The sequence below is a fragment of the Myxocyprinus asiaticus genome, chromosome 11, assembly GCF_019703515.2.
Source record: "Myxocyprinus asiaticus isolate MX2 ecotype Aquarium Trade chromosome 11, UBuf_Myxa_2, whole genome shotgun sequence".
NCBI classification, from domain to species: domain Eukaryota; kingdom Metazoa; phylum Chordata; class Actinopteri; order Cypriniformes; family Catostomidae; genus Myxocyprinus; species Myxocyprinus asiaticus.
The window spans coordinates 16,407,257-16,431,678 of record NC_059354.1 but is presented as its reverse complement, the minus strand read 5'-3'; the positions used below and the strand labels follow the sequence as shown (position 1 = coordinate 16,431,678).

General features: G+C 42.7%; 1 protein-coding gene across 2 annotated transcripts in view; it reads right to left on the bottom strand.

The window, feature by feature from the left end:
- Positions 1–6,579: 6,579 nt before the first annotated feature.
- LOC127448301 (fibronectin-like) overlaps positions 6,580–24,422 on the bottom strand; it is a 58,191-nt gene continuing 40,348 nt past the window's right edge. For both annotated transcript variants that reach the window (XM_051710727.1, XM_051710728.1), the window contains 21 exons: positions 24,084–24,275; positions 22,737–22,826; positions 22,146–22,412; positions 21,895–22,011; positions 21,330–21,494; positions 20,899–21,054; positions 20,652–20,765; positions 18,232–18,501; positions 14,424–14,611; positions 14,195–14,282; positions 13,917–14,096; positions 13,639–13,728; positions 13,081–13,269; positions 12,849–12,938; positions 11,565–12,019; positions 11,210–11,348; positions 10,927–11,094; positions 8,129–8,254; positions 7,928–8,034; positions 7,684–7,800; positions 6,580–7,078 (listed from right to left, as the gene is read on the bottom strand). In XM_051710727.1, the coding sequence (XP_051566687.1) occupies positions 7,010–7,078; positions 7,684–7,800; positions 7,928–8,034; positions 8,129–8,254; positions 10,927–11,094; positions 11,210–11,348; positions 11,565–12,019; positions 12,849–12,938; positions 13,081–13,269; positions 13,639–13,728; positions 13,917–14,096; positions 14,195–14,282; positions 14,424–14,611; positions 18,232–18,501; positions 20,652–20,765; positions 20,899–21,054; positions 21,330–21,494; positions 21,895–22,011; positions 22,146–22,412; positions 22,737–22,826; positions 24,084–24,275 (3,377 nt within the window). In that variant the 3' untranslated portion in view covers positions 6,580–7,009. The remainder of the gene's footprint in view (positions 7,079–7,683; positions 7,801–7,927; positions 8,035–8,128; positions 8,255–10,926; positions 11,095–11,209; positions 11,349–11,564; positions 12,020–12,848; positions 12,939–13,080; positions 13,270–13,638; positions 13,729–13,916; positions 14,097–14,194; positions 14,283–14,423; positions 14,612–18,231; positions 18,502–20,651; positions 20,766–20,898; positions 21,055–21,329; positions 21,495–21,894; positions 22,012–22,145; positions 22,413–22,736; positions 22,827–24,083; positions 24,276–24,422) is intronic.

The following is a 24,422-nucleotide window of genomic DNA, read 5'->3' as shown; positions in this document are numbered from 1 at the left end:
GCCATCACCTCCCCCCGGTTCCATTCTTCCCGGAGGTGTATGAGGAGCTCATGAAGTCGTGGCAGGCACCTTTTACTGCCCAGACCCGACCACTGAGCTTCTCCGCTCTCACTACCCTCGACAGTGGGGCGGCCAGTGGGCCAGTGGTGCATCTGTGCCTGCAAAACTCTGCCACCTGGCGGAATCGCCGAGACTCCCATCCAAGGCCTGTAAGTCCACATCGTCCTTGGCGACCAAGGTCAAGATGAGGGATGCCGACAAGGTACGCTTCCTTGTCGCCCCCATCTCCCAGGCTGGCCTTTTTCCAGCAGTTCTCGGCGGTCAAGAAGCAGACGGAGGCTATCCAACACATTCTGCCCCGGTGTGGCTCAAGGTCCCGCACCCTGTCTGCTCGTCACCAAGGGTGTCCCCCTGCAGTGATGACACCGGCTCCACCGCAGCCCGTCCCGCCGGACACCGAACGTTCACGGCCCAGCTGCAGCACACACACACCCACGCTCAGGTGGTTGTGACAAGTCACGAGGACGTTCACCCTCCTCCCCCGTCGCTGACCGGTCCTATGGTGGGCACGTGGAGCAAGGTAAGTGCTTTGACGTTTCTCTCAGCACAGCCATGAGCTCAGGATGCGAGGCTCTTCGATGTGGCAGTTCCTACTCCGCCTCGCCGTGAGGCCCCACCCGCAGGTACATCAGACGCGATTGTTCCCTTGGCGCCCCTCGCTCGGAGTTTGGAGGCGTTCTGACTCGTCTCTGCAATTCAGTTCATCAGGCGCCTGCCCGGGTTCAGCAGCATCCGCTTCACCTCGGTTAAGGGTGAGAACGCCACTGCCCTGCGTGCGGAGATCACGGTCCTTCTGCAGAAGGATGCGATAGAGCCTGTCCCCCCAGCCGAGATGAAGAAGGGGTTCTACAGCCCCAACTTCATCGTGCCAAAGAAAGGCGGTGGGTTGTGGCCAATCTTGGACCTGCGAGTGCTGAACCGGGCCCTGCACAGACTCCGTTCAAGATGCTGACTCAGAAGCACATTCTGTCATGCGTCCAGCATCAAGATTGCTTTGCGGCAGTGGACCAGAAGGATGCGTACTTCCACGTCTCAGTTTTACCTCAGCACAGACCCTTTCTGTGGTTCGCTTTCTAGGGCCAGGCTTATCAGTACAAGGTCCTCCCCTTCGGTCTGTCCCTGTTGCCTTGCATCTTTACGAAAGTCACAGAGGCAGCCCTTGCCCCACTAAGGGAAGTGGGCATTCACATCCTCAATTATCTCGACGACTGTCTGATTCTAGCCCACTCTCGAGACCTGTTGTGTGCGCACAGGGACCTGGTGCTCAGGCCCCTCAGCCGGTTGGGGCTTCGGGTCAACTGGGAAAAGAGCAAGCTCTCCCCGGTTCAGAGCATCTCTTTTCTCAGGATGGAGTTAGACTCGGTGTCTATGATAGAGTGCCTCATGAACGAGAGCACGCAGTTGGTGCTGAGCTGCCTGAAGTCATTCAGGCAGAGAACGGTGGTCCCACTGAAACAGTTTCAGAGGCTCCTTGGGCATATGACGTCCTCAGCGGCATTCACGAGACTGTTCCAGCACTGGCTTCAAGCTCGAGTCCTGAGATGGGCATAGCGCCGTGGCACGCATCGCGTGGCCATCATGCCGATCTGCCGCCACATGTTCAGCCCTTGGACGAATTTTGCATTTCTGTGGGCAGGGGTCCCCTTAGAGCCAAGTTAGGCTGGGGCGCCATGTGCAATGGGCACACAGCCACGGGCTCCTGGACAGGGCCGTGACTGCATTGGCACATCAACTGCCTTGAGTTGCTGGCGGTGTTGCTGGCCCTGCGGAGGCTTTGGCCATTGATCTAAGGCAAGCATGTGTTGGTCCGGATGGACAACACAGTGACGGTAGCATATATAAACCGCCAAGGTGGCTTACACTCGCGTCGCATGTCGCAACTCTCCCGGCGTCTCCTCCTCTGGAGTCAGCAGCGACTGAAGTCGTTACGGGCCACACACATCCTGGGCGACCTCAACTGTGCAGTGGATGTGCTGTCGCGGCAGGTCACGCTCAGGGGAGAGTGGAGACATCACCCCCAGTTGGTCCAGCTGATTCGGAGTCGATTCAGCGAAGCACAGGTAGACCTGTTTGCTTCCTGGAAATCCTCCCACTGCCCGCTCTGGTACTCTCTGACCAAGGCTCCCCTCGGCACAGATGCACTGGTGCACAGCTGGCCCTGGGGGCTGCGCAAGTATGCGTTTCCCCCAGTGAGCCTGCTTGTGCAGATTTTGTGCAAGGTCAGGGAGGACGAGGAAGAGGTCATCCTGGTGGCGCCCTACTGGCCCACCCAGACTTGGTTCTCGGAGCTCATGCTCCTCGCGATAGCCCCTCCCTGGCAAGTTCCCCTGAGGGAGGACCTCCTCTCTCAGGGACGGGGCACCATCTGGCACCTGCGCCCAGACCTCTGGAATCTCCATGTCTGGCCCCTGGATGGGACATGGAAGACCTAAGTGGCCTACCACTGGTGGTGGTAGACACGATCACTCAGGCCAGGGCTCCCTCTACAAGGCATCTGTATGCCTTGAAGTGGCGTTTGTTCATGAATTGGTGTTCTTCCCGAGGTGAAGACCCCCAGAGATGTGCAGTCAGGTCGGTGCTTTCCTTCCTGCAGGAGAGGCTGGAGGGGCAGCTGTCCCCCTCCACCTTGAAGGTGTATGTGGCTGCTATAGTGGCGCATCACGACGCGGTGGACGGTAAGTCCCTGAGGAAGCACGACCTGATCATATGGTTCCTTAGGAGCGCTAGAAGGTTGAATACTCCTAGGCCGTGCCTCGTTCCCTCGTAGGATCTCTCCATGGTCCTGCAGGTCCTGCGGAGAGCTCCTAGACTGCCCTCCTGACTGTGCTCACGTCAATCAAGAGGGTTAGGGAACTGCAGGTGTTCTCTGTCAGCAACACCTGCCTGGAGTTCTGTCCGGCATACTCTCACGTGGTCTTGAGACCCCGACCGGGCTATGTGCCCAAGGTTCCCACGACCCCTTTTAGGGATCAGGTGGTGAACCTGCAAGTGCTGCCCCGGGAGGAGGCAGACCCAGCCTTGTTGTTGCTGTGTCCGGTGCATGTTTTGCGCATCTACTTGGACCAAACACAGAGTTTTAGACGCTCTTAGCTGCTCTTTGTCTGCTTTGGGGGACAGTGGAAAGGGAGGGCTGTCTCCAAACAGAAGATCGCCCATTGGATCGTGGATGCCATCGCTTTGGCATACCAGGACCAGGGCGTGCCACCCCCTTTGGGACTACGAGCACACTCCACTAGGAGTGTAGAGGCCTCCTGGGCCTTGACCAACGGCACCTCTCTAGAAGACATCTGTAGAGCAGCGGGCTGGGCGACACCCAACACCTTTGCGAGATTTTATAATCTCCAGGTTGAGCTGGTTTCGTCCCGTGTGTTGTCAGGTACGAACAGGTAAGTATGCGGGACAGCTGGCGGGGTGTACCGCTTGCGTATAGCGCCTTTCCCCTCCCTGAGGGGAAGACGTGTGCTTTTTTCCCCCATGTGAGTTCCCGAAACCGGTGAACCCTGTATGTCTCTCCTCCTCAGCCCTGTGGCAGGTGAATTCAGCTGAGAAATTCGATGCCGGGCTCAGTACGTGCGCTAGTATGCCCTGTACTGGGGAAGGTGCTCCACATGTGCTAGTTGCCCGTGGGTAACCCTGTGTGATGTATTTTCTGCGGTACGGTTTCCCTGTTGGTAAACCAACGTCTTCCTTGGGCAGAGCCCCCTCTGCCACTGGTCACCGTGTTTATGGAGCTCCTCCCCTCCGGGTAGGGACTTCTTCCACATGTGATACTGCCGGTCGGTAAGTCCATGTGACATATTCTCCACACGTTACCTCCCCTTCGGCAGGATGTGGTATCCGCAGTGTCTTTCCCCTATGGGAAAGGACACCCTCCCCGACACGGATACATATGGCCCCAGCTGAATGATTTTCCATTTTTATTAGAGGATTCATAAAATCATAAAGTGCAAAAACATTGTGCAGAAGCATTGCACCTCTTCTGTGTAAATGCTGTGTTATCACGCTGGAATGTGAGATAAACGATTACTTTTTTCCTTAATATTTAGTAAAGACTGAGCTGGTGTGAAGAAATGTATTTTATGATGAGGCGATGTATAAATACCTAATTAAATATAATCATTATAATATGTATAAAAAAATACAAAAAGCTATAAAAGTGAACATGCATCATGCAAACAACCAATAACTTGAGCAGGTTAAACTTTCACTTTAGAATAGGGGGTCCAGTTATCTTTAATAGAAGATTTTCTTCATTTATTTGAAACAGCTTTGTAAAGCAAACACTAATTTGCCTTCATTACTGGCCTAATTGCGTCAGAGTTCTGTTGGTGTTTACTTTGTAAAAAAGACCATCTGACTTCTCATTATTCAGCCTGTTACAAGAATACTTGCCAAATAAATAGATAAATGCACATGAAACTTTGATCTGAGTTTAAATTATTTTATTAGCTTATTTGTAGAGACTGCAAAATGAGCCGAGCAGGAGAGACGGCTTGCAGAACCAGGATGAGCGGTCTGATACGTCTAATTCCCAGGATGTGCGGTTGTTACAGAGCAATATCTGACCACTGGCTCCATTGACCAATCAAAATTGAGTATTCCAGTGAGCTGTGTAATAAGTACACTGGCTGCCAATAGTTTGTACAGATTTTGCTGTTTCGGAAGGAAATTGGTAATTTAATTCACCAAAGTGGCATTCAATTGATCACAAATTATAGTCAGGACATTACTGATGTAACAGCACCATCACTATTTGAAAAAAGTCATTTTTAATCAAATCTAGACAGCCCCCATTTCCAGCAGCCTTCACTCCAACACCTTATCCTTGAATAATCATGCTAAATTGTTACTAGAAAATCACTGGCCATTATATCAAAAGCAGCTGAAAGCTATTTGGTTTGTTAAATGAAGCTTAACATTGTCTTTGTTTTTGAGTTGCCACAGTATGCAATAGACTGGCATGTCTTAAGGTCAATATTAGGTCAAAAATGGCAAAACATAAACAGCTTTCTCTAGAAACTCATCAGTCAATCATTGTTTTGAGGAATGAAGGCTATACAATGCTTGAAATTGCCAAACAAATTAATTCAAAGGTGTACACTACAGTCTTCAAAAAAAAAAGGACAACTGGCTCTAACAAGGACAGAAAGAGATGTGGAAGGCCAGATGTACAACTTAACAAGAGGATAAGTACAAATAGAGAAATAGACACCTGACATGTCCTCAGTTGACAGCTTCATTGAATTCTACCTGCTCAACACCAATTTCATGTATAACAGTAAAGAGAAGACTCAGGGGTGCAGGCCTTATGGGAAGAATTGCAAAGAAAGAAAAAGCCACTTTTGAAACAGAAAAACAAAAAGAAAAGGTTAGAGTGGGCAAAGAAACAGACATTGGACAACAGATAATTGGAAAAGAGTGTTATGGATCTTAACCCCATTGAGCTTTTGTGGGATCAGCTAGACTGTAAGGTGCATGAGAAGTGCCCAACAAGACAGCCACATCTATGGCAAGTGCTACAGGAAGCGTGGGGTGAAATGTCACCTGAGTATCTGGACAAACTGACAGCTAGAATGCCAAGGATCTGCAAATCTGTCATTGCTGCATGTGGAGGAGTTTTTGATGAGAAATCTTTGAAGTTCTGAATATTTTTTCATGTTATTAATGTCCTGACTATACATTGTGATCAGCTGAATGCCACTTTGGTGAATAAAAAGTACCAATTTCTTTCCATAAGAGCAACATCTGTACATTATTGCAAACTTTTGGCTGCCAGTGTATATTTCAATAAAAGCTTTTTTTTTTATTTTTTTTTTTTTATTTTTATATAATAATAATAAAAAAAGACAAATTGGCTGATATTCTGATGAAAAACATAAAAACCCAATTATTTCATTTTTAAAGTGCTTTTCCAATACGCAAAGGAAGGGTTGACCAATCATTCAAGGCTGCGTTTCCCAAAAGTATTGCAAGCTTAAGTTGATCGTAGAGACCACTGGTGAAAAAAAGAGTAACATGCTAAAATCTCTACTCAACATTTACCCATCTAACCACAATATAATATTTGATTTTGTTCAATGTTCTCTTTGCGAGTTCCCTAGAAGTTTTTGGCAAATAAAAAGGCTTTGAATCAGTTGTTTTGGAAAATATTTTATTAAAAAGTATTTTTGTCCACAGTAGTTAAGAGTTTGGCACCTAAAAATCACAAACATAAAAAGAGTACACACCCATAATCTGCATTCCATCAAAATGCATACATAAAAGGGATAAATAATAATAGAAAACACATGTTTACTTCTTCATTAACACAGTGCTTTCCTTTGTCTCCTGATGGACACAGAGGCCACAGAACCAACCAATCAGATTAAAGAGGGGTGGAAATGACATCATAATACAAAAAGGTGCCTACAAGGCACAAAGGATTTCATTGTGAGACAGTGCTTGTTTTAGAATAGAACACCAAAAAAACGTTTTGATCACCGACAAAAAAATAAAATCACAAAATCATTAAAAAACACATTGTAATTAGACAAAAGGCTAAAAATACTGAAAAACACAAAGGCAAAATGTGTTGATTCTCTGTGGATGTTCCACTACTATAAGTTTGAAGTTGATCTGGAAGGCTGCAATGATGTGCAGTGATATAGTTCTTCTGCAAAACTTTGGAATTGAAACAAATCAGTGGAATTTTGATGTATATGAATGGTGACTCTCCTTTCTATGGCGAGACATGAGGAATCAACCAACCAGCTGGCTGTGGACTCAACCAATCTGAACAGTGAAAAGTTTTATCTCCAGGCGTGATGTCACAGGTGGGCGGCTTGGTGGAAGCAGCAGGACAGAGTTTGCAGTGTGGGTGAAGATAAGGATGGAGAAGCACTGACGGAACTAAGTACAGTCTCTGGGTGGCGTGACCTCTCCAATTTTAGGGGAAAACTGATATGCACATTTATTCTAGAGGGCTCTGGGCATCTGCTAGCAGGTCTGGTCTGAGGCATTCAATGGGACATTGGATGTTCTGTAGGGAAAAGTAAAAAGTGTATTTCATGGCTAAATCTCCAAATGTTTGATACTTATATGTGAACATGAAAGCAAAATTGACCCTATTTACTTTCTTAATGCATGCCCATGGTCAATCCATGCTCGTTATTCTAAATGAAAACTGTTTGTTTTTGTCATCTTTTATCAAAATGTAATAACTCAAAATATAATCTTTCAATAAAATGTAATTGTTCCGCCTCTGAAACAATTTTCAAGCATTCGGCTTTTACGTCACATATCCCTCTAATTTTCTCAATCCCTCCCCTACAAAACACCTGGCTCCATTCTCGTATGTGATGCCCACTTCTCATGATCCAGTCAATTCCCAAAGGATTAAATCAAGTCCTTCCCCTAAATTTTTTCTTGCTGAATATCCCGTTTAACGCAGAAATGTCAAATTACGGAAGTAAAATGAGCTGCAAATGGCGTTTCATGTTGACTTTAAAATATCCACTAGTGCTATACAGTAGTTTTACCCAAAACTGACCCTCATCAGAGATGAATTTGATTCTACTCTTTAATACAAACAGTTTTTTTGTTTATATTCAATTGTCTGTCAAATGTATTCTATTAAGCACTCACTAGTTTACGTAGGGCGTTCTCTCTGTAGCGGTCGAAAGCATCTGTGCGCACTGGAGGCTGAATGATGTCCATGTCAACTTCAGCACCAGGTTGACGGCAGTTTTCACAACGCCAGCCCTGGGGAAACAGCATGGTACTATATAATCCTCAACCAGAGACAAACCCTAAACCAGACTCTATCCCTAATGCTAAAGACAAAAAGGTGTAAAAAATAAAACATAAAGCAGTGAAAAGTTTTCATTACCTGTTGTCCTCCGTAGCAGGTACAGGTGCAGATGGCTCCGAGATAGTCCTTCTGCCACTGGTTCCCCACCTGGTACAACTTCCCCTCATCATAACAGGTGGACTCATCTAAAGCAGAGCACATTTATCAAGTCGGTAAAGTAACCTATAGAGTGTGATGCAATTTTAAAACACCATAAAATATTAGTGTCACAAAACCTACGGGGTTCACACTTGAACTCTCCTTTCCCATTGCCCAGGCAGGTGCAGCTCATCATGTCTCCATTCTCAGCATGGCGGTCCCACTTCTCGCCAATTCTGTAGTTGTGGCCATTGTCATGGCACCATTCTGCAGATTGAGAGATGTATGTTGGTTAGCATATCAACTCTGCGCATACTCTTTGTTGTCAGTACCTGGAGAAAGACATTTGAGTAACATCGTTGTTGTTCCCAGAGAATTCATCCTTCACACACACAGCATCATGAGGTCTTGCTTCATGAGGCTTTCATTCATACAGTGGTTGTAGCAAATAGTGAGCTGGTCTCAGAGTTTAATATTATCTGGTTACAGGGTGACAATACAAATCTGAGATGTAAACCACCCCCTCTCAGGCTGTCATGTTTGATGACTTAAACAAACATGTCAAGAAAGTCTAGCATGGGCAACAGTATAGAGTTTAAACTTTTGTTCAACAATAATTATACGCCATTTAAGATACAGTGGGGTTCAAAATCTACTTTTGAAAATGCCTTTATTTTGCATTTTTCTCACTGAATACAGTTTTTTATTACAACTTATGTTATCAACATAACAATTTGAGCGAACGTTAAATTGAAAAATTAAAGCCTGAAATTAGAAAGCAGAATGTGTCCTGTTAAATATTTCTTATTTATTTTACATCATAGTGTTTCTTTAATTCTCTTATCATTTACTCACCCTCATGCCATCCAAGAAGTGTATGACTTTCTTTCTTCTGCAGAACACATATTATGATTTTTAGAAGAATATTTCAGCCCTGTAGGTCCATACAATGCAAGTGAATGGGTGCCAAAATTTTCACGCTCCAAAAAGCACATAAAGGCATCATAAAAGTAATCTATACGACTCCAATGTTTTAACCCTTATCTTCAGAAGTGATATGATATGTTTGGGTGAGAAACAGATCAATATTTAAGTCCTTTTTTGCTAGAAATTCTTCTCCCTGCCCAGTAGAGCGATGTGCATGAAGAATGTAAATCACCAAAAAACACAAGAAGAATGTGAAAGTTAAAGTGGAGATTGACTGAGCAGGGAGGTGAATTTACAGTAAAAATTACATAAATATTGATTTGTTTCTCACCCACACCTATCATATCGCTTCTGAAGACATTCATTTAACCACTGGAGTCTTATGGATTACTTTTATGCTGACTTATGTGATTTTTGGGGCTTCAAAATTTTGGCACCCATTCACTTGCAATGTGTGGACCAAAAGAGCTGAGAAATTCTTCTAAAAATCTTCATTTGAGTTCAGCAGATGAAGGAAATTTTGGGGTGAACTATTCCTTTAATATATATACAGTATATATATATATACACTATATTGCCAAAAGTATTCGCTCATCTGCCTTTAGATGCATATGAACTTAAGTGACATCCCATTCTTTATCCATAGGGTTTAATATGACGTCGGCCCACCCTTTGCAGCTATAACAGCTTCAACTCTTCTGGGAAGGCTTTCCACAAGGTTTAGGAGTGTGTTTATGGGAATTTTTGACCATTCTTCCAGAAGCGCATTTGTGAGGTCAGACACTGATGTTGGACGAGAAGGCCTGGCTCGCAGTCTTCGCTCTAATTCATCCCAAAGGTGCTCTATCGGGTTGAGGTCAGGACTCTGTCAAGTTCTTCCACACCAAACTCACTCATCCATGTCTTTATGGACCTTACTTTGTGCACTGGTGTGCAGTCATGTTGGAACAGGAAGGCGCCATCCCCAAACTGTTCCCACAAAGTTGGGAGCATGGAATTGTCCAAAATCTCTTGGTATGCTGAAGCATTCAGAGTTCCTTTCACTGGAACTAAGGGGCCAAACCCAGCTCCTGAAAAACAACCCCACACCATAATTCCCCCCCAACAAACTTCACAGTTGGCACAATGCAGTCAGACAAGTACCGTTCTCCTGGCAACCGCCAAACCCAGACTCGTCCATCAGATTGCCAGATGGAGAAGCGTGATTCATCACTCCAGAGAACGCGTCTCCACTGCTCTAGAGTCCAGTGGCGGCGTGCTTTACACCACTGCATCCGACACTTTGCATTGCACTTGGTGATGTATGGCTTGGATGCAGCTGCTTGGCCATGGAAACCCATTCCATGAAGCTCTCTATGCACTGTTCTTGAGCTAATCTGAAGGCCACATGAACTTTGGAGGTCTGTAGCGATTGACTCTGCAGAAAGTTGGCGACCTCTGCGCACTATGCGCCTCAGCATCCGCTGACCCCGCTCTGTCATTTTACGTGGCCTACCACTTCGTGGCTGAGTTGCTGTCATTCCCAATCGCTTCCACTTTGTTATAATACCACTGACAGTTGACTGTGGAATATTTAGTAGCAAGGAAATTTCACGACTGGACTTGTTGCACAGGTGGCATCCTATCACAGTACCACGCTGGAATTCACTGAGCTCCTGAGAGCGGGCCATTCTTTCACAAATGTTTGTAGAAGCAGTCTGCATGCCTAGGTGCTTCATTTTATACACCTGTGGCCATGGAAGTGATTGGAACACCTGAATTCAATTATTTGGATGGGTGAGCGAATACTTTTGGCAATATAGTGTATATATATATATATATATATATATATATATATATATATATATATATATATATATATATATATATATATATATTAATCCTTATCTTTTGAACCAACTGTACATGAAAAATGTAAAACATAAAAATAAACTATTTTTAAAAAGCAAATTGCTGCCCATGCTAGAGTGAGGTGTGGTGTTTAGTATGTAGCGCACTCTCCATTCACTCACTGGATGAATCACATCTGAAATGGCCACTGCCGAGACCAAGACACTTGCACCACAGTTTAAATCCTGTCTCCGACATACGTTCCCACTCCGTGCCCACCTCATGGTAGGTGGCAGTGAATGTGTCATGGCACACATCCCTGGGTGTGGGGATCACTCCAGCCCTTGGAACTAAAAGCACATGAGGGACACATTTAGAAGAGTAAAAAACAAGCATACGGACATGATATCACAGAGAAGATTCTGAACCGTGGTTACAAATTAGTTTGGTTTAGGGATGCTTTACCACTGTTTCCGACAGTCACAACATCTTCCAGGACTTTCTGTTTTTGGTCTCCACTGACAGACTCCACGACAACATTATAAGAGGCACCAGAAGTGAGACCGATCAGTGTAGCGCTTACAGAAGTTCCAGGTAGACGCATCTGAGAAGAAATGAATGTTAGGAGGTAGTTGTCTAACTAATAATCACTGATAAAAAGAAAACATCAACAGCTAGAAGTTGCATTATATACAGTAGGGTTAAATGGCTCTATTTTGTTTTTGTTTCTAATTTAATAAGATTTTTGTGTGTGTGTTTTTTCAGAAACCCTATCTATTCTACAGTACCTTTGTCAGATATGGTAGACTTCTGTACTCACCTGGAAGCTCTTCTCATTGATCTCTGTAGCAGGACTGCATGACACAACATACTCTGACGTGTGCGGCACAGGCTGCCATATAATTGTGGTCTGGGTCTGAGATTCCTGGGGCAGGTTTGTCTCGTTGTAAAGGTCTCCGAAGGGGAAGCCTGGTTCAGGGCCCTCGTTCACCTTCACCACTGGCACTCTCTGTCCATCTGCTCCCGGCAGAGGGATGTAAACCAGGGGCTCTCTTTGGTTTGGGCGGTGAGGCTGCTGTCCGTTGTTTCCCAGGTTGAAGCTCTGATATTCAGTGTAGATATGCTGCCCCTGCTGCCCCATTGTTTTGTGTCTGTTTGGTCCCAGCATATGCACATGATTGTTGAAGTGGTCATTGTCCTCTGGGACATCCAGGATGTCATGGTGGGGTCGACTGGGGTCAGGGAGCTGGGGGGTCAGCTGGTGACTTTCGATTTCTGGCAGAAAAATGATGTTGGGGCAAGCAAATGAGTAATGCTTTAGCTTTTTTTTTTTTTTTTTTTTTTTTGCCAGCAGAGGGCACTATATAAGGTGCATGTAATTCATAGTGCTACAGCAATTGAAATGCATAATATTGCTTTCAGGATTTTTTTTTTTTTAACAAGCACCAGGTTTGATTTATTATATGCACAGTATTATCAGATTAACAGAGAACTATCACAAAATATACCATAATAACAGTTCACTAAAAACAGGACCACCAAACTACTACTAATAAATCTGGTGTCTTCAGCTTTTTTTTTCAGGCCAATGACCTGAAAGACTTATTGCTTAAAATTTTACAAAATCACGCAAAGGACCCCCTGCAAGAAATTGTTTAAAATTAAATAAAGAACCTGGACTATAATAATATGTGTATAGTACCGTAATAATGTATTTACATACTGTTATTATTTATACATTACAAAGCGATTAAAGTAATTGCTATTGATGTACAGAGTCATATATGCTTACCTTTTAATTTTATTTAATACATTTTAATGTCAGAGTGACAAGGAAACATTTAGCTGAACATAAGCTTTTTACTTTAGTTTTATTTGAAGGGAAGTTCAAATAAAATTTTTTGTAATGGATATTTCCATTTAAAATAATGGTTTGAGATCAATCTGAACCCCGTTGATAGTTCCACATTCACTTTCATTGTATGGAAAAGAGCATCTCTTGTTAACAGACATGTTGACAATTAACATTTTTGTCCCAGACTCTCTTTAAACTATACATTTCAATGTAGTGGAAGTATGGAAATGTTCATAAAGATATACTTACGAGTTCTTGCCTTTCCTAGCAGCGGGGTGCTTCTCTGAGCATTATTTAATGCAACAATCTTGATAACATACTCAGTGCCTGGTTTCAAACCTACACGTATAGACACACACAGACAAAAATGCTAATTAAATAGGATGATCCAATTGCGAACTCTCTAAGAAGCAGATCCCAAAAACCAGGAGAGCATATAAAGAGCATGTTACGAAAGCCAGAAACTGAAAAATAGCAGTACCAGAGATGGAAGCAAAGGTCCTGCCAGCTTGGGGTCTAGGGGTCAGCTCATTGGGAATGTCCCCTGCCTCCTCGTAGGTGACATAATATCCAGTGATGGTGCTACGTGGAGGCTCCCAGGTGAAGGAAATCGTGGTAGGAGTCAGAGAGGTGAAGTGGAGGTTTGTAGGAGGGCTGATTACTGGTTTTGCTAAAAAAAAAAAAAATTGTTACATGGACTTCTTAAACACTTCATTTTGACTGGTCAATTGCGGGATTCTGTGGTCCAATATCGCTAGTTTCATGTCTCTCGTAGGACTCTGTGGTGACTCTCCACATTTTAAATTAATTTTAACTTTAATTTGTCAATTTATTTTGTAAGTAGCTGTGTAATAAGTGCAATAATTTACGGTCACCTGGTCTTTATTGCAAAATGCAATATGTTTTCTTACATAATTTTAACATTAAGAACCAGACAGTTATAAACAGTCACCATACATGGAAGAACAGGCAATCAATATGTTCAAGCAAAGGTTTAAAATGAGGTCAATTTTTGGCATTTGCTGTTTGAAAAAGGTACCTGTAGTGGCTGTAAGTGTGAAAGGCTCACTGCGTGCATTTCCATTCAGTGTATAGATATTGATCTTATATGTGGTTCCTGGCTCCAGACCTATAGGAGACATGTTTATATGATTGAATCTCACTCTAGATGACATTTAAAAAAAAAAAAAAAAAAAAATCAAATCAAAATCAAATCAAATCACAAAAGGTTATTTGCTAAGCATGGCTTAGATTAGTGCTTTAAATAGATATGATACAGCCTTTAGTATAGATTATAATCGCTGAGTGATGTTGTACCAGTAATGGCGTAGGTGCGTGAATCAGGTTCAATGGTTCTCTGAATAGGATTATGGCCGCCAATGGTGGGTGTGGCTTCAACCAGGAATCCAGAGATGGTCTCGGTTTTAGAGCGCCAGGTGAGAGTGATGGAGGAGTCCTTCACGTTGGAAATACGAACACGTCGCGGTGGGCTGATGTCTGGGAAAATTAGATCTATATTGAGTTTTCAACAGCACATTTAATGGAGAATGGTTGGTGCGAATCTGATTCAGAGAAGTCTAAGAAAGATGGCTTACTGTCAGGTGTCGTAACTTTGCCTTTGACACGATGGCTGGTGAGAGAATTCTTCACACCATAAACCTCCACTTCATAATCAGTGCCAGGCTATAAACACACATACAGGACAAATATGAAGCAAAGCCTAGAGAACCTGCCACCATATAATTCTCTGAAACAAACAAGGTGTGTTATACAATCAGTTAAGTTTGAGAGAATGTACTTCGGCTGTGTAAGGCACTTACTCACCATGAGTGAAGTGGCATGGAACACAGTGGAGTCTGGGGCAATGTTGGCCTCTTTAGTGGGGCCACTCTTACTTTTGGGGGTGATGGCCACACGGTAACCTGTCAGCTTGACGTTAGAAGCAAACCAGGAGACAGTGAAGGATGTTGGACCCACCTGGGAGAAGCGCAGATTGGTGGGCCCAGGAATTGCTATAGAAAGAAAAGGGAAGAATCACTGTAGATGAATTATTTTACTAGACTTTGCATTTTCCGAGTGGCTAGTTCTGAAAATGTGAGTGGTGCTTTCATGTGCAAAATTCGCCACCATGATGCAAAGGTGTTGTGGGTGGTTGCAAGGTTATTGCTATGCGACAAAGGTGTTCCCAGTGTTTTTAAGCAAGTTGCTATGTGGTTTCTAGGGGGTTCTAGGTGGTTGCTAGATGGCTTCTTATTGGCCAAAGTCAAAACCCCATAATATTCTTGCCAATAGATAAAGGCTTTAAAATTTGAAATTTGAATATTCATCGATCAGGTAATCAGTGCATTTTAAGATAAAAATGCACATTCAAATGCAAAAACTGTGTATTTGAAATTTAGATTTGTGTCATGCACCGATGATGACTCAGATGGAGGTCTTATGAATGTCTCGCAGCATAAGCAATGCATTTTAAAATGCAGTGTCAACAAAAGACAATTTTGAACAATTTGTAAGTGAGATAAATCAGATTGAGAAAGGCCAATGTACAGCGGATTACAATAGTCCAGCCGCGATGTAATAAGAGCATGGATCACAATTTCCAGATCTTTACTAGAAAGGAAATGTTTGGAAATGTAGCTTTGCAATAGATCTGAGATGTAAGAAGCTTCCCTTAATAACAGCACTAATCTGTTTATCAAAAAGAAGCGAAGAGTCAAAAATGATTCCAAGATTTTTAACTTGCTTTTGTACATTGGAAGAAAGTGGACCTAACTGGGCTTCCAAGACAGGAGAGGAAGACATGGGACAGCCTAAAATCAACACTTAAGTTTTACCTTCATTTAACTGCAAAAATGTATTCGCCATCCAACTTTAATGTCTTCAAGGCACTTTAGCAGATTCTCAAATGGGCAGTTAGTGTCTGGTCTAACTGGAAGGTAAAACTGGGAGTCATCAGCATAGCAGTGATAAGCGATATTATATTTCCGAAAAATTTAACCCAGAGGAAGCATATAAAGGGAAAACAATAACGGACCTAAAATGGATCCTTGAGGGACACCATAAGTTAAGGGTGCTGATGAAGAGGAAAAAGTATCTACATTTACAGAAAAGGTCCTATCTTTCAGATAGGAAGCAAACCACTGCAAGGCCAGACCCTGGATGCCAACCATGCATGCAAGGCGTTTGAGAAGGATGTTGTGGTAAATAGTGTCAAACACAATGCTGAGATCCATCAAAACTAAAACAGCAAATCAGCCTGAGTCCAGAGCAAGCAAGATATCATTTGTGACCTTCAACAAGGCAGACTCAGTACTGTGTAAGGATCTGAAACCAGACTGAAATGTGTCTAAAATGTTAAAAGTGTTCAGGTAAGAGTGAAACTGTGAATAAATGACTCCAAAAGCTTGGAAATAAAGGGCAATTTAGAAACTGGCCTGTAATTACTTTGTATTGCTGAATTTATTTTTTTTTTTTTAACAAAGTTTGCACAACTGCATGTCTAAAACTAGCTGGAACTAGTCCATTAGCTAGGGAGCTATTAATTATAGCTGTCACGCTTGGGCTAATTGTCTTAAAAACATCTTTGAAAAGATGTGCAGGAAGAACATCAAACTTGCAACATGAACATGTCATCGTTGAAATTACATCAGCTAGCTGGGATGTGGAAACTGGTTAAAAGTGAGACAGACAGCTGGCAGGTGGAGATAATTGTGGAAATGCAAACTTAGAACATACAATAGTAGAATTGATATTTTTTATTTTGTGAATAAAATATAAAACATTTTCACAGGTCTCTGTGGAAGCATTGGAAAAGACATTAGTAATAGGGTTTAAAACAGAATACATTTTCTCAAACAAAACTTTGGGTCTATTTGCATTATCAGCAATTAATTTAGAACTTTGATTTTGCCTCCTTTACTGATGTTTGATAATTAAGCATGCCTTTAGAATATCATATGAGACCTGAAGCTTGTCCCTTTTCCACTTTCGCTCTGCTTTTCTACACTCTTGTCTGAGAGCGCAGGTGACATAATTTAGCCAAGGCTGGGAGGCACCCTTTACTCTCCTTGGCTTAAGCAGAGTAACGCTGTCAAGAGTAATAGAACATGATTTATTAAAAGCTTCTACCAAATGTTCAGTATCCGTATCATTAGAAACATCGTCTGTGAAATGTGATAAATAATGATCAGAAAATAAATTGGCAGTGTAGGAATGAATAGCACAGGAATAGTGTAAAGGCTGAGAAAAGGTAGGTAAAGGACATGGGCAAACAGATTCAAACACAACTTTGACTTCCAAATTTGAAACAGAAAAACCACGAGACACACAAGATCTAATGTATGACCCAAATTATGCATTGGACCATAGACTGACTGTACAAAATTCAAGTGATACTGATTCTTTTACCAAAGGTTTGGATGGACAACAGAGGTGAATTTTAAAATCCCCAAGAATCAACAGTCTGTCACCACGAGTCACCAGATCTGAGAGGAAAACTGAGAATTGATGGATAAAGTCCTTATTAAATTTAGGAGGTCTATATACCAGTGCACATAGAACGGGGCCCATGATATCGACCTTTAATAACTGGACCTCAAAGCTTGAAAACATATCTATAGGCAAGTTTCGGCATTTAAAACGGTTTCTGAAAATAGTGGCAACTTCACCACAATGTTCAGAAGTCCGTGGAGAACTGAAAAAGATACAATCCGGGGGGAGGGGAGATCGCAGAGAGACATTAAATCCCCGGGGTTGAGCCACATCTCAGTCACAAATAAAAAGTCCAGTGAATGAGACAAAGTAATTTAGAATAAAAGATTTATTCGATATTGACCTTGCATTCACTAAGGCCATCTTGACTGTAACAGAGTTTGTACTGTTCGGATAGCTGAGAGATGAGTGCTTCAGCAAACTGAGATTTTTAAAACTGACTCTCCGACTCTCATCACTTAAACTGCCGGGGAAACGGCGATGTGTAGACCAGATAACCTGCATTTGGTAATTGTCGGGGGAGGTGGCCGGCATACTCGAGCAGAGATCATGGCGAGATCCCCGGTGGACATACCAGGGGCAACGTGTGATTCCCAGGGCAGCACAATGATTGTAGACTCCAACGGGAAGACGGAACGAGGAGTTCAGTCGCTGTAAATCCATGGGAGAGTAATAAAGCACCATGTTGGGAAAACAATAAAAACACGGGGCGGTGAATTAGCACCAATTTCCCCGCTTGGACTCCAGCAAGCCAGAGCGATCAGTAGAAGACAAAACATCATTGGTGGCCCATCTACATGAGCAAGATTTAATTTCCTCACAGACCAGCACACTCAAGTAGGCCAGTCAAATCCAAGTGTGGTGAAGTAGTGGGGGCATTGCATAGATCGCAGACGGATGAAAAGTCAATAGTCCATAAAAAGGCATAAAAGGCAAAAGTCCATAAAACTTCACAAGAGGTCAATTCAAATGGGAAGCATAAAATAACCCTAAAATTAACATCAAAGAAACCGGGGAGCAGCGGCAGTCAGACACGCCAGCGTTCAGTCAAACCAGAAGTGACATTGCTTGAGCAATAGTAATAGTGAGGCTTAGTGTACCTGATCTAAAATAGTAGAAGAGCAGTTGCATAATGTAATACCTGTTGTCTGAGTGGCCACCAGAGGAGGGCTGGGGGTCTTGTCATGCAGAGCGATGACTTTAACCGTATATTCTGTGCCCGGTCTGAGGCCATGAAGAACTGCAGACTTGTCATCTCCACGTGGGGCAGGGAATAATTCTCTCTCTCCCTCCTCTGGACTGTAGTACAACACTCTGTAAAAGGAGACCACGCCATCAGGACTTTCCCAGGAAATGCGCATGGAGGTCGAGTCCACGTCAGTAAAGGTTAGGTCTTTGGGTTTGTCCACCTCTGAGAGAGAGAAATATTTGATACAATGAGTTCATCCATTTCAGGTATACCTTATGGCAGTAAAAGAACTGAATTGATTTGTGGCTTGTTAAAAAATGTTCTTGTTAAAAAATTTTAAGTTCTTTTAAGTATCCATTTAAAGTCAAGCACACTGCATTATTGTCAGGGCTGGCCAGTGGGTTTGAGGGGGCGCTTGGTGAAATCATCAAAATGAGCCCCAGCAGTTTAAATATTGTCATAACTTTAAAAAATCCATAGATCCACTTCAAAAGTGATGGTTGGGGTTGTTTGTTTGTTTGTTTTGAAAAGAAATAAAAAAAAATAATAATAAAAAGAAAAGAAATTGCACTCTATAGCATGGTAGATGATAAATAACATGTCGAAGAACTTTTATTCACCGCCCATGAAAACCATGGGGAAAAAAAATTAGGGAAAAATGATTTATATATAAAATCACATAATTTAAATAGGGCCTTTAAGGGGCCTGGGTAGCTCAGCGAGTAAAGACGCTGACTACCACCACTGGCAGTGGTGGATTTAGGCATGGGCGACATGGGCAGTTGCCCAGGGCGGCATCTTGCGGGGGTGGGCGGCAAGAGGCACCCACACAGACCCCCCCATCAACAACTTTGGGGGCGTGTTGAAGTGGGTTTCGCCCAAGGCACCATAGAATACCACCCCACCCCCGTCAACAACTTTGGGGGCGTGTTGAAGCGGGTTTTGCCCAGGGCGCCATACAAGCTAGAACCGCTACCGACCCCTCGTGTCACAAGTTCGAATCCCAGGGCGAGCTGAGTGACTCCAGCCAGGTCTCCTAAGCAACCAAATTGGCCCGGTTGCTAGGGTGGGTAGAGTCACGTTGGGTTAACCTCACTGTGGTTGCTATAATATGGTTCGCTCTCTGTGGGGTGCATGGTGAGTTGTGCGTGGATGCAGTGGATGGCGTGAAGCCTCCACACGCACTATGTCTCTGCGGTAACGTGGTCAACAAGCCACACGATAAGATGCATGGGTTGATGGTCTCAGATGCGGAGGCAACTGTGATTCATGCTCTGCCACCCGGATTGAGGCGAGACACTACGCCACCACGAGGACTTAGAGTGCATTGGGAATTGGGCATTCCAAATTGGGGAGAAAAAGGGAGAAAATCCCAAAAAAACTAAATAAAAAATAGGGCCTTTAAACACAATAACTCGAAAAATATATAAAAACAAAGAAATATAACTATATGTAAAGTATATACATAACGCTTAGAGAGCAGATTTTGCAGATAGAATAGTTTGGTTATTTTTCAGATTAATTGCTGATATTTCCACTCTGTGTGAGTTTACTACATCTTTATGTAGCCACTCGGCAGTGTCTGAATTTCTTCCACAGATTATTCTTGACAAAACTTGAAAAGCCCTGTGCTTTGAGAAGCGCTGTTTCTGAACACTCAAAAAGCCACAAAACAATGTTTTTCATGACTTTTTTTATTTTTTTATTTTTACATTTCTGTCAGGCATGAGCTTTATTCAGCAAGGTGTGAGATCTGATAGGAAGTGGCGCTCAACTCCCAGAAATGTATTGTGGTATAAAAAATAAATTATGCAAATTACTGTGTACTGCTTATAGCTTTACTGTTTGCTGATTTTATATACACTGCAGTTATTGTAATTGTTGTAACTTTCAGTTATTTGTTGTTTGGTAATAATTCAGAGCTCATCTTTTTCTTAATATATTGTTTTTGGTCATTGTGATTTGTGTGGTACTGTAAATGATGTGGTCTGCTCGCTGTTTATGCACTGATGACCGTGTGAGCTTTGAACTACTTTAAACCACAGGGGATTTCGAAATAAGATTTGCTTATCACTTAATATATATAAAAAAAGTGGTCATGTGTTATGTTTCGGGGGGCCCGCCAGGAACGTTGGGGCCCTAGGCAGCTGCCTACATCGTTTTTAGGATGAGCTGGCCATGATTATTGTACATTGTATGCTCTGTTGCACACTGCACATTTTGACAAATATAGTAGATCATCTGGATATACTATGCATACATGCAGTAATTTTGCATACTGTGCATAATATACATACAAAGTACAAAAAAAAACAAAGAAATCTTGTAAGAGAAGTTTGGAAATAGTAAGAGAAGTAAGTTTGCACACCTACTTGTGATTACAGTTTCAACTAGAGGGGGGCTTTCTCCATCCTGACCCAGAGCAAACACACTGACTGTGTACTCCGCTGTCGGCATCAAGCCAGAGAATGTCATTTCAGTCTGGTCTGCAATTACAAATAAAGGACACACCTACTTAACTCTTGCTTTGACAACATTCCTTATGTACTCTTATACATCAGATAAGCAAAAGAGGGTACACAACAACACAACATTTTTATTGACGGTGATGTCCATTACCAGGAGCCACCACTTCAGAGAAGACAGGTCCCTGTCCATTGAGTGGGATTCCTGTGACTCGATATCCTGAGATGGGGCCTGCTGCTGGGCTCCAGCGCACAGTAATAGTGTTGTCCTTAACGTCAGTCACCTCCATCTCTGATGGCGACTCAATATCTGTTAAAAAAAAAATGAATCTGTTATTTATAACCTTTTGGCTCAAAAATGCTCTTAGCTGAGTGCTGCATCTTCATTTCTACACTGTCTTATGTATGCACATTTTAATGAATACTATGCAGTATACTGTACAGTGTGTACTGCACAGTACTGGGATTCCATTTCGAATAAAGACCTAAACTCTTTTTTGTCCATGTTTCCATAAATCATTAGAAAGTTTGACTGACCAGTCAGCAAAAATCTAAAATGCATGTTCAGTTGCATTGGAGGTGTACCTGTTCTGTGTAGAACATGGATAGGGGTGCTGGAGGCTGGGCTGTCCCCTCTGCCGGTCACAGCGTAAACAGTGATGGTGTAATCAGTGCCTGGACGCAGACCCTTAATGGTGGCAGTGGACTGGGAACCAGGGACAGTAAATTCCTGAGGAGTTTCAAAGCCTCCTGAATGGGATTAATCAGAAAAAGATTCAGCAAACTTAACTAATGGGTTTTACAATTGTTTATTACACAGCTTTCTGGATTGCTCAATACTGATTGGTCAATTCCAGCATTCAGTGGTCAAATAAATAAATAATATTGTTTGATTATTTGGCAGACACTTTGGATAAAAGCGTGTGCCTAATGAATAAATGTAAATGTAAAATTTCTGAATAATGCAAAATACACCCATTCATGGCTGAGGGGGCGATTATGGGGGTTTATTTTGTGATAATGACCAACTGATTGTACATTACACCCTACTTTATGAACTACTTACAGTAGTTCTTTAAAGTGTTTATTTCTTTATCCTGCCTAGGTAACCAAGTGAGCCAGGACAGCCCTCTGAGATTCATTCACCCACCTGACTCCCCGTGTGTGATCCTGTAGTACCTCACAGTGACAGAAGGGGCGTCCCAGCGAACAGTAATGCTGGTTGGTGTTGAGGAAGTAACCTCCAGGTCAGTGGGGGCATCAGAGACTATCAGAGAAATAGTGATGAGGGACAAAAAGTACTATTAAAACCAAGTGAGCTTTAGAGATGTAGGAAATACACTTAGAAGTCAAAAAGCAGGGAAGTGAGGTAATAGCACGTAGTTAAGAAAACAAACATACTGGTAGACTGAGTTCCAGTCAATGGCAGACTCTCGCGGGATCCGCTAACAGCATAGATGTTGATGCTGTACTTGGTCTCGGGGGTCAGGCCTGTGAGAGTGAAATGGCTCCTGGATGGAGGCAGTCTCTCCTCTTTAGCACGCCCACCACTGGTCATTTGGTAGCGGATACGGTACCCAGAGATAATGGCCTGAGGAGCCTGCCAGCGCACGGTGAAGGAGTTGGTGCCAACATCAGAGAACTGCAGACGGACAGGAGAATCCAGGACTGTTGAGTAAAAGGAAGCATGATTTAGTCAACCTCCACAACTGCTAATAGGAACTAATAGACCTCCTTACCAGGTTGAATATGCAGAACACTTGTTAGGTTCTCATTTTTTCAGTCGGCAGGTCAAAGAATATATCTGGAGTTTGGAAAAGGGTTCCAACTCCTTTTGACCAGTGAATTTTCACTGGAATGCCATGATCACTGGCTAGGGATTCCCAAAATCCTTTTATAGTGATTGCACACACAAAGAGCATGCAATCTAGTCCTTTAGCCACTTTATCTATGCAAAAGTCATTATTCAACAGTTTCAGACAACAAACTCACCAGTTCTTTGAGTGCCAATCACAGGTGAGCTCTGTCTCCTCTCATAGACACAAAGCACGCTCACTAGATACTCAGTATTGGGCACAAGATCTAAAAAATAACACAGAAAGACTTGTTACTAATGAGCAAGGATGTTAGCAAGGGGGGGAGGTTGAATGACTCCCTCAACGTCTATGGACCTGATACACACTAGCCCCATCTTTAATTTTTGACAGGAACGACAACGAGAGTGTGACAGATAGACTTAGTCTCTTCAGTGGGTTGAACTGTTATTTAAAGTTTTTGGATCATTCCGCTGATGAAACATTGGGGAAAAAAAAAAACATCTTTCCAAAAAATTTCAGTAGTGAAAAACATGTTGTGGAAATGTTTGTGTGACCGAGGAGCTTCATGTCATTGAAGAGACCGTAAGTCTATCCCTCACAGCCTCTTTTTCATTCACGCCAAAAATCAAAGATGGCGCAACTTTGAATAAGGTCTATGGTGTTTTTGACTTCAGAGGATGAACTGGTGCCAACTCCAACTGTAAGCGTCGGATACTTCATATGCCACTGCCTGAACCTTGGACTTAGGATGGACCCAACCGAACCTCACTGAAATGACCTGCCAGTTGAACTGCGATGCACCTCATCATTTATCTCTGCCTGCATCACCTTTGTATATTGATGGACTACACTCTTGAAATGGAATACATAGACTATAATTTAATTGCCAACAAAAGCCTTCATCAGCCAAATAACAAAGGACAATGCATCTATGTAAACTTCTGCAGTTAATCCAGGATAGAATCTTAAAGTTCATAAAAATATATATATATATATTTTCTTTTCATTTTAAAACAATGGACCTTAACTTTTTCTTAATTTACAAATTTAAAACCATGACTGGCACTGCACACAAATAACTGATATATTTGCATTATATTCATGTTGGTTAGCCAGAGGTGTACTGGCCCACACAGTGAGCCTGGCTTCTCCCAAGGTTATTTTTCCTCCATTAACCAACATCTTATGGAGTTTTGTGTATCTCGCCACAGTCACCTTCAGCTTGCTCACAACTGTAAATACAATTATTATTTAATTATTTAATTCCTATACACATTTTACAATCACATTTAATTAAACTACACAGTGATCACTGTAAGACATTACAGATAGTACAGTTTCATTTTCTATTAATGCATGATTTCCTATAAAGCTGCTTTGAAATGATGTGTGTTGTGAAAAGCGCTGTACAATAAAAATGACTTGACTTGACTTTATGGCCCTGCTAATGAGTGTTAATTTGTGACAGTAAAGACAGGACTGCACAAACAAATATAGATCAATTCTGCTGTAAGTTACATACGGCGAAGAATGACAAAGTCTGCATTTCCGTCCACATTGCGCTCAGTGGTGTCATCGTCATCATCAACTGGGTGATACCGGATGATGTAGTGGTCAATATCAGAGGGTTTGGGCACCTGAGGGACATTCCAGGTCACCAGCATGCTGTCTGCGGTCACATCCCCAAATGACAGATCAGATGGGGCAGGGACAGCTAAGAGAGGATGAGAGACAGGAGAAAAAATATATAAAATTTTAAGGAATTTTAAGCAATCTGTGCCACAGGGGCTTAAAGAGATCAATGTGTGAGCACAATCAACCTCTGGTTTTACAACCTATTTAAAAGTAATGGGGTAAAAGC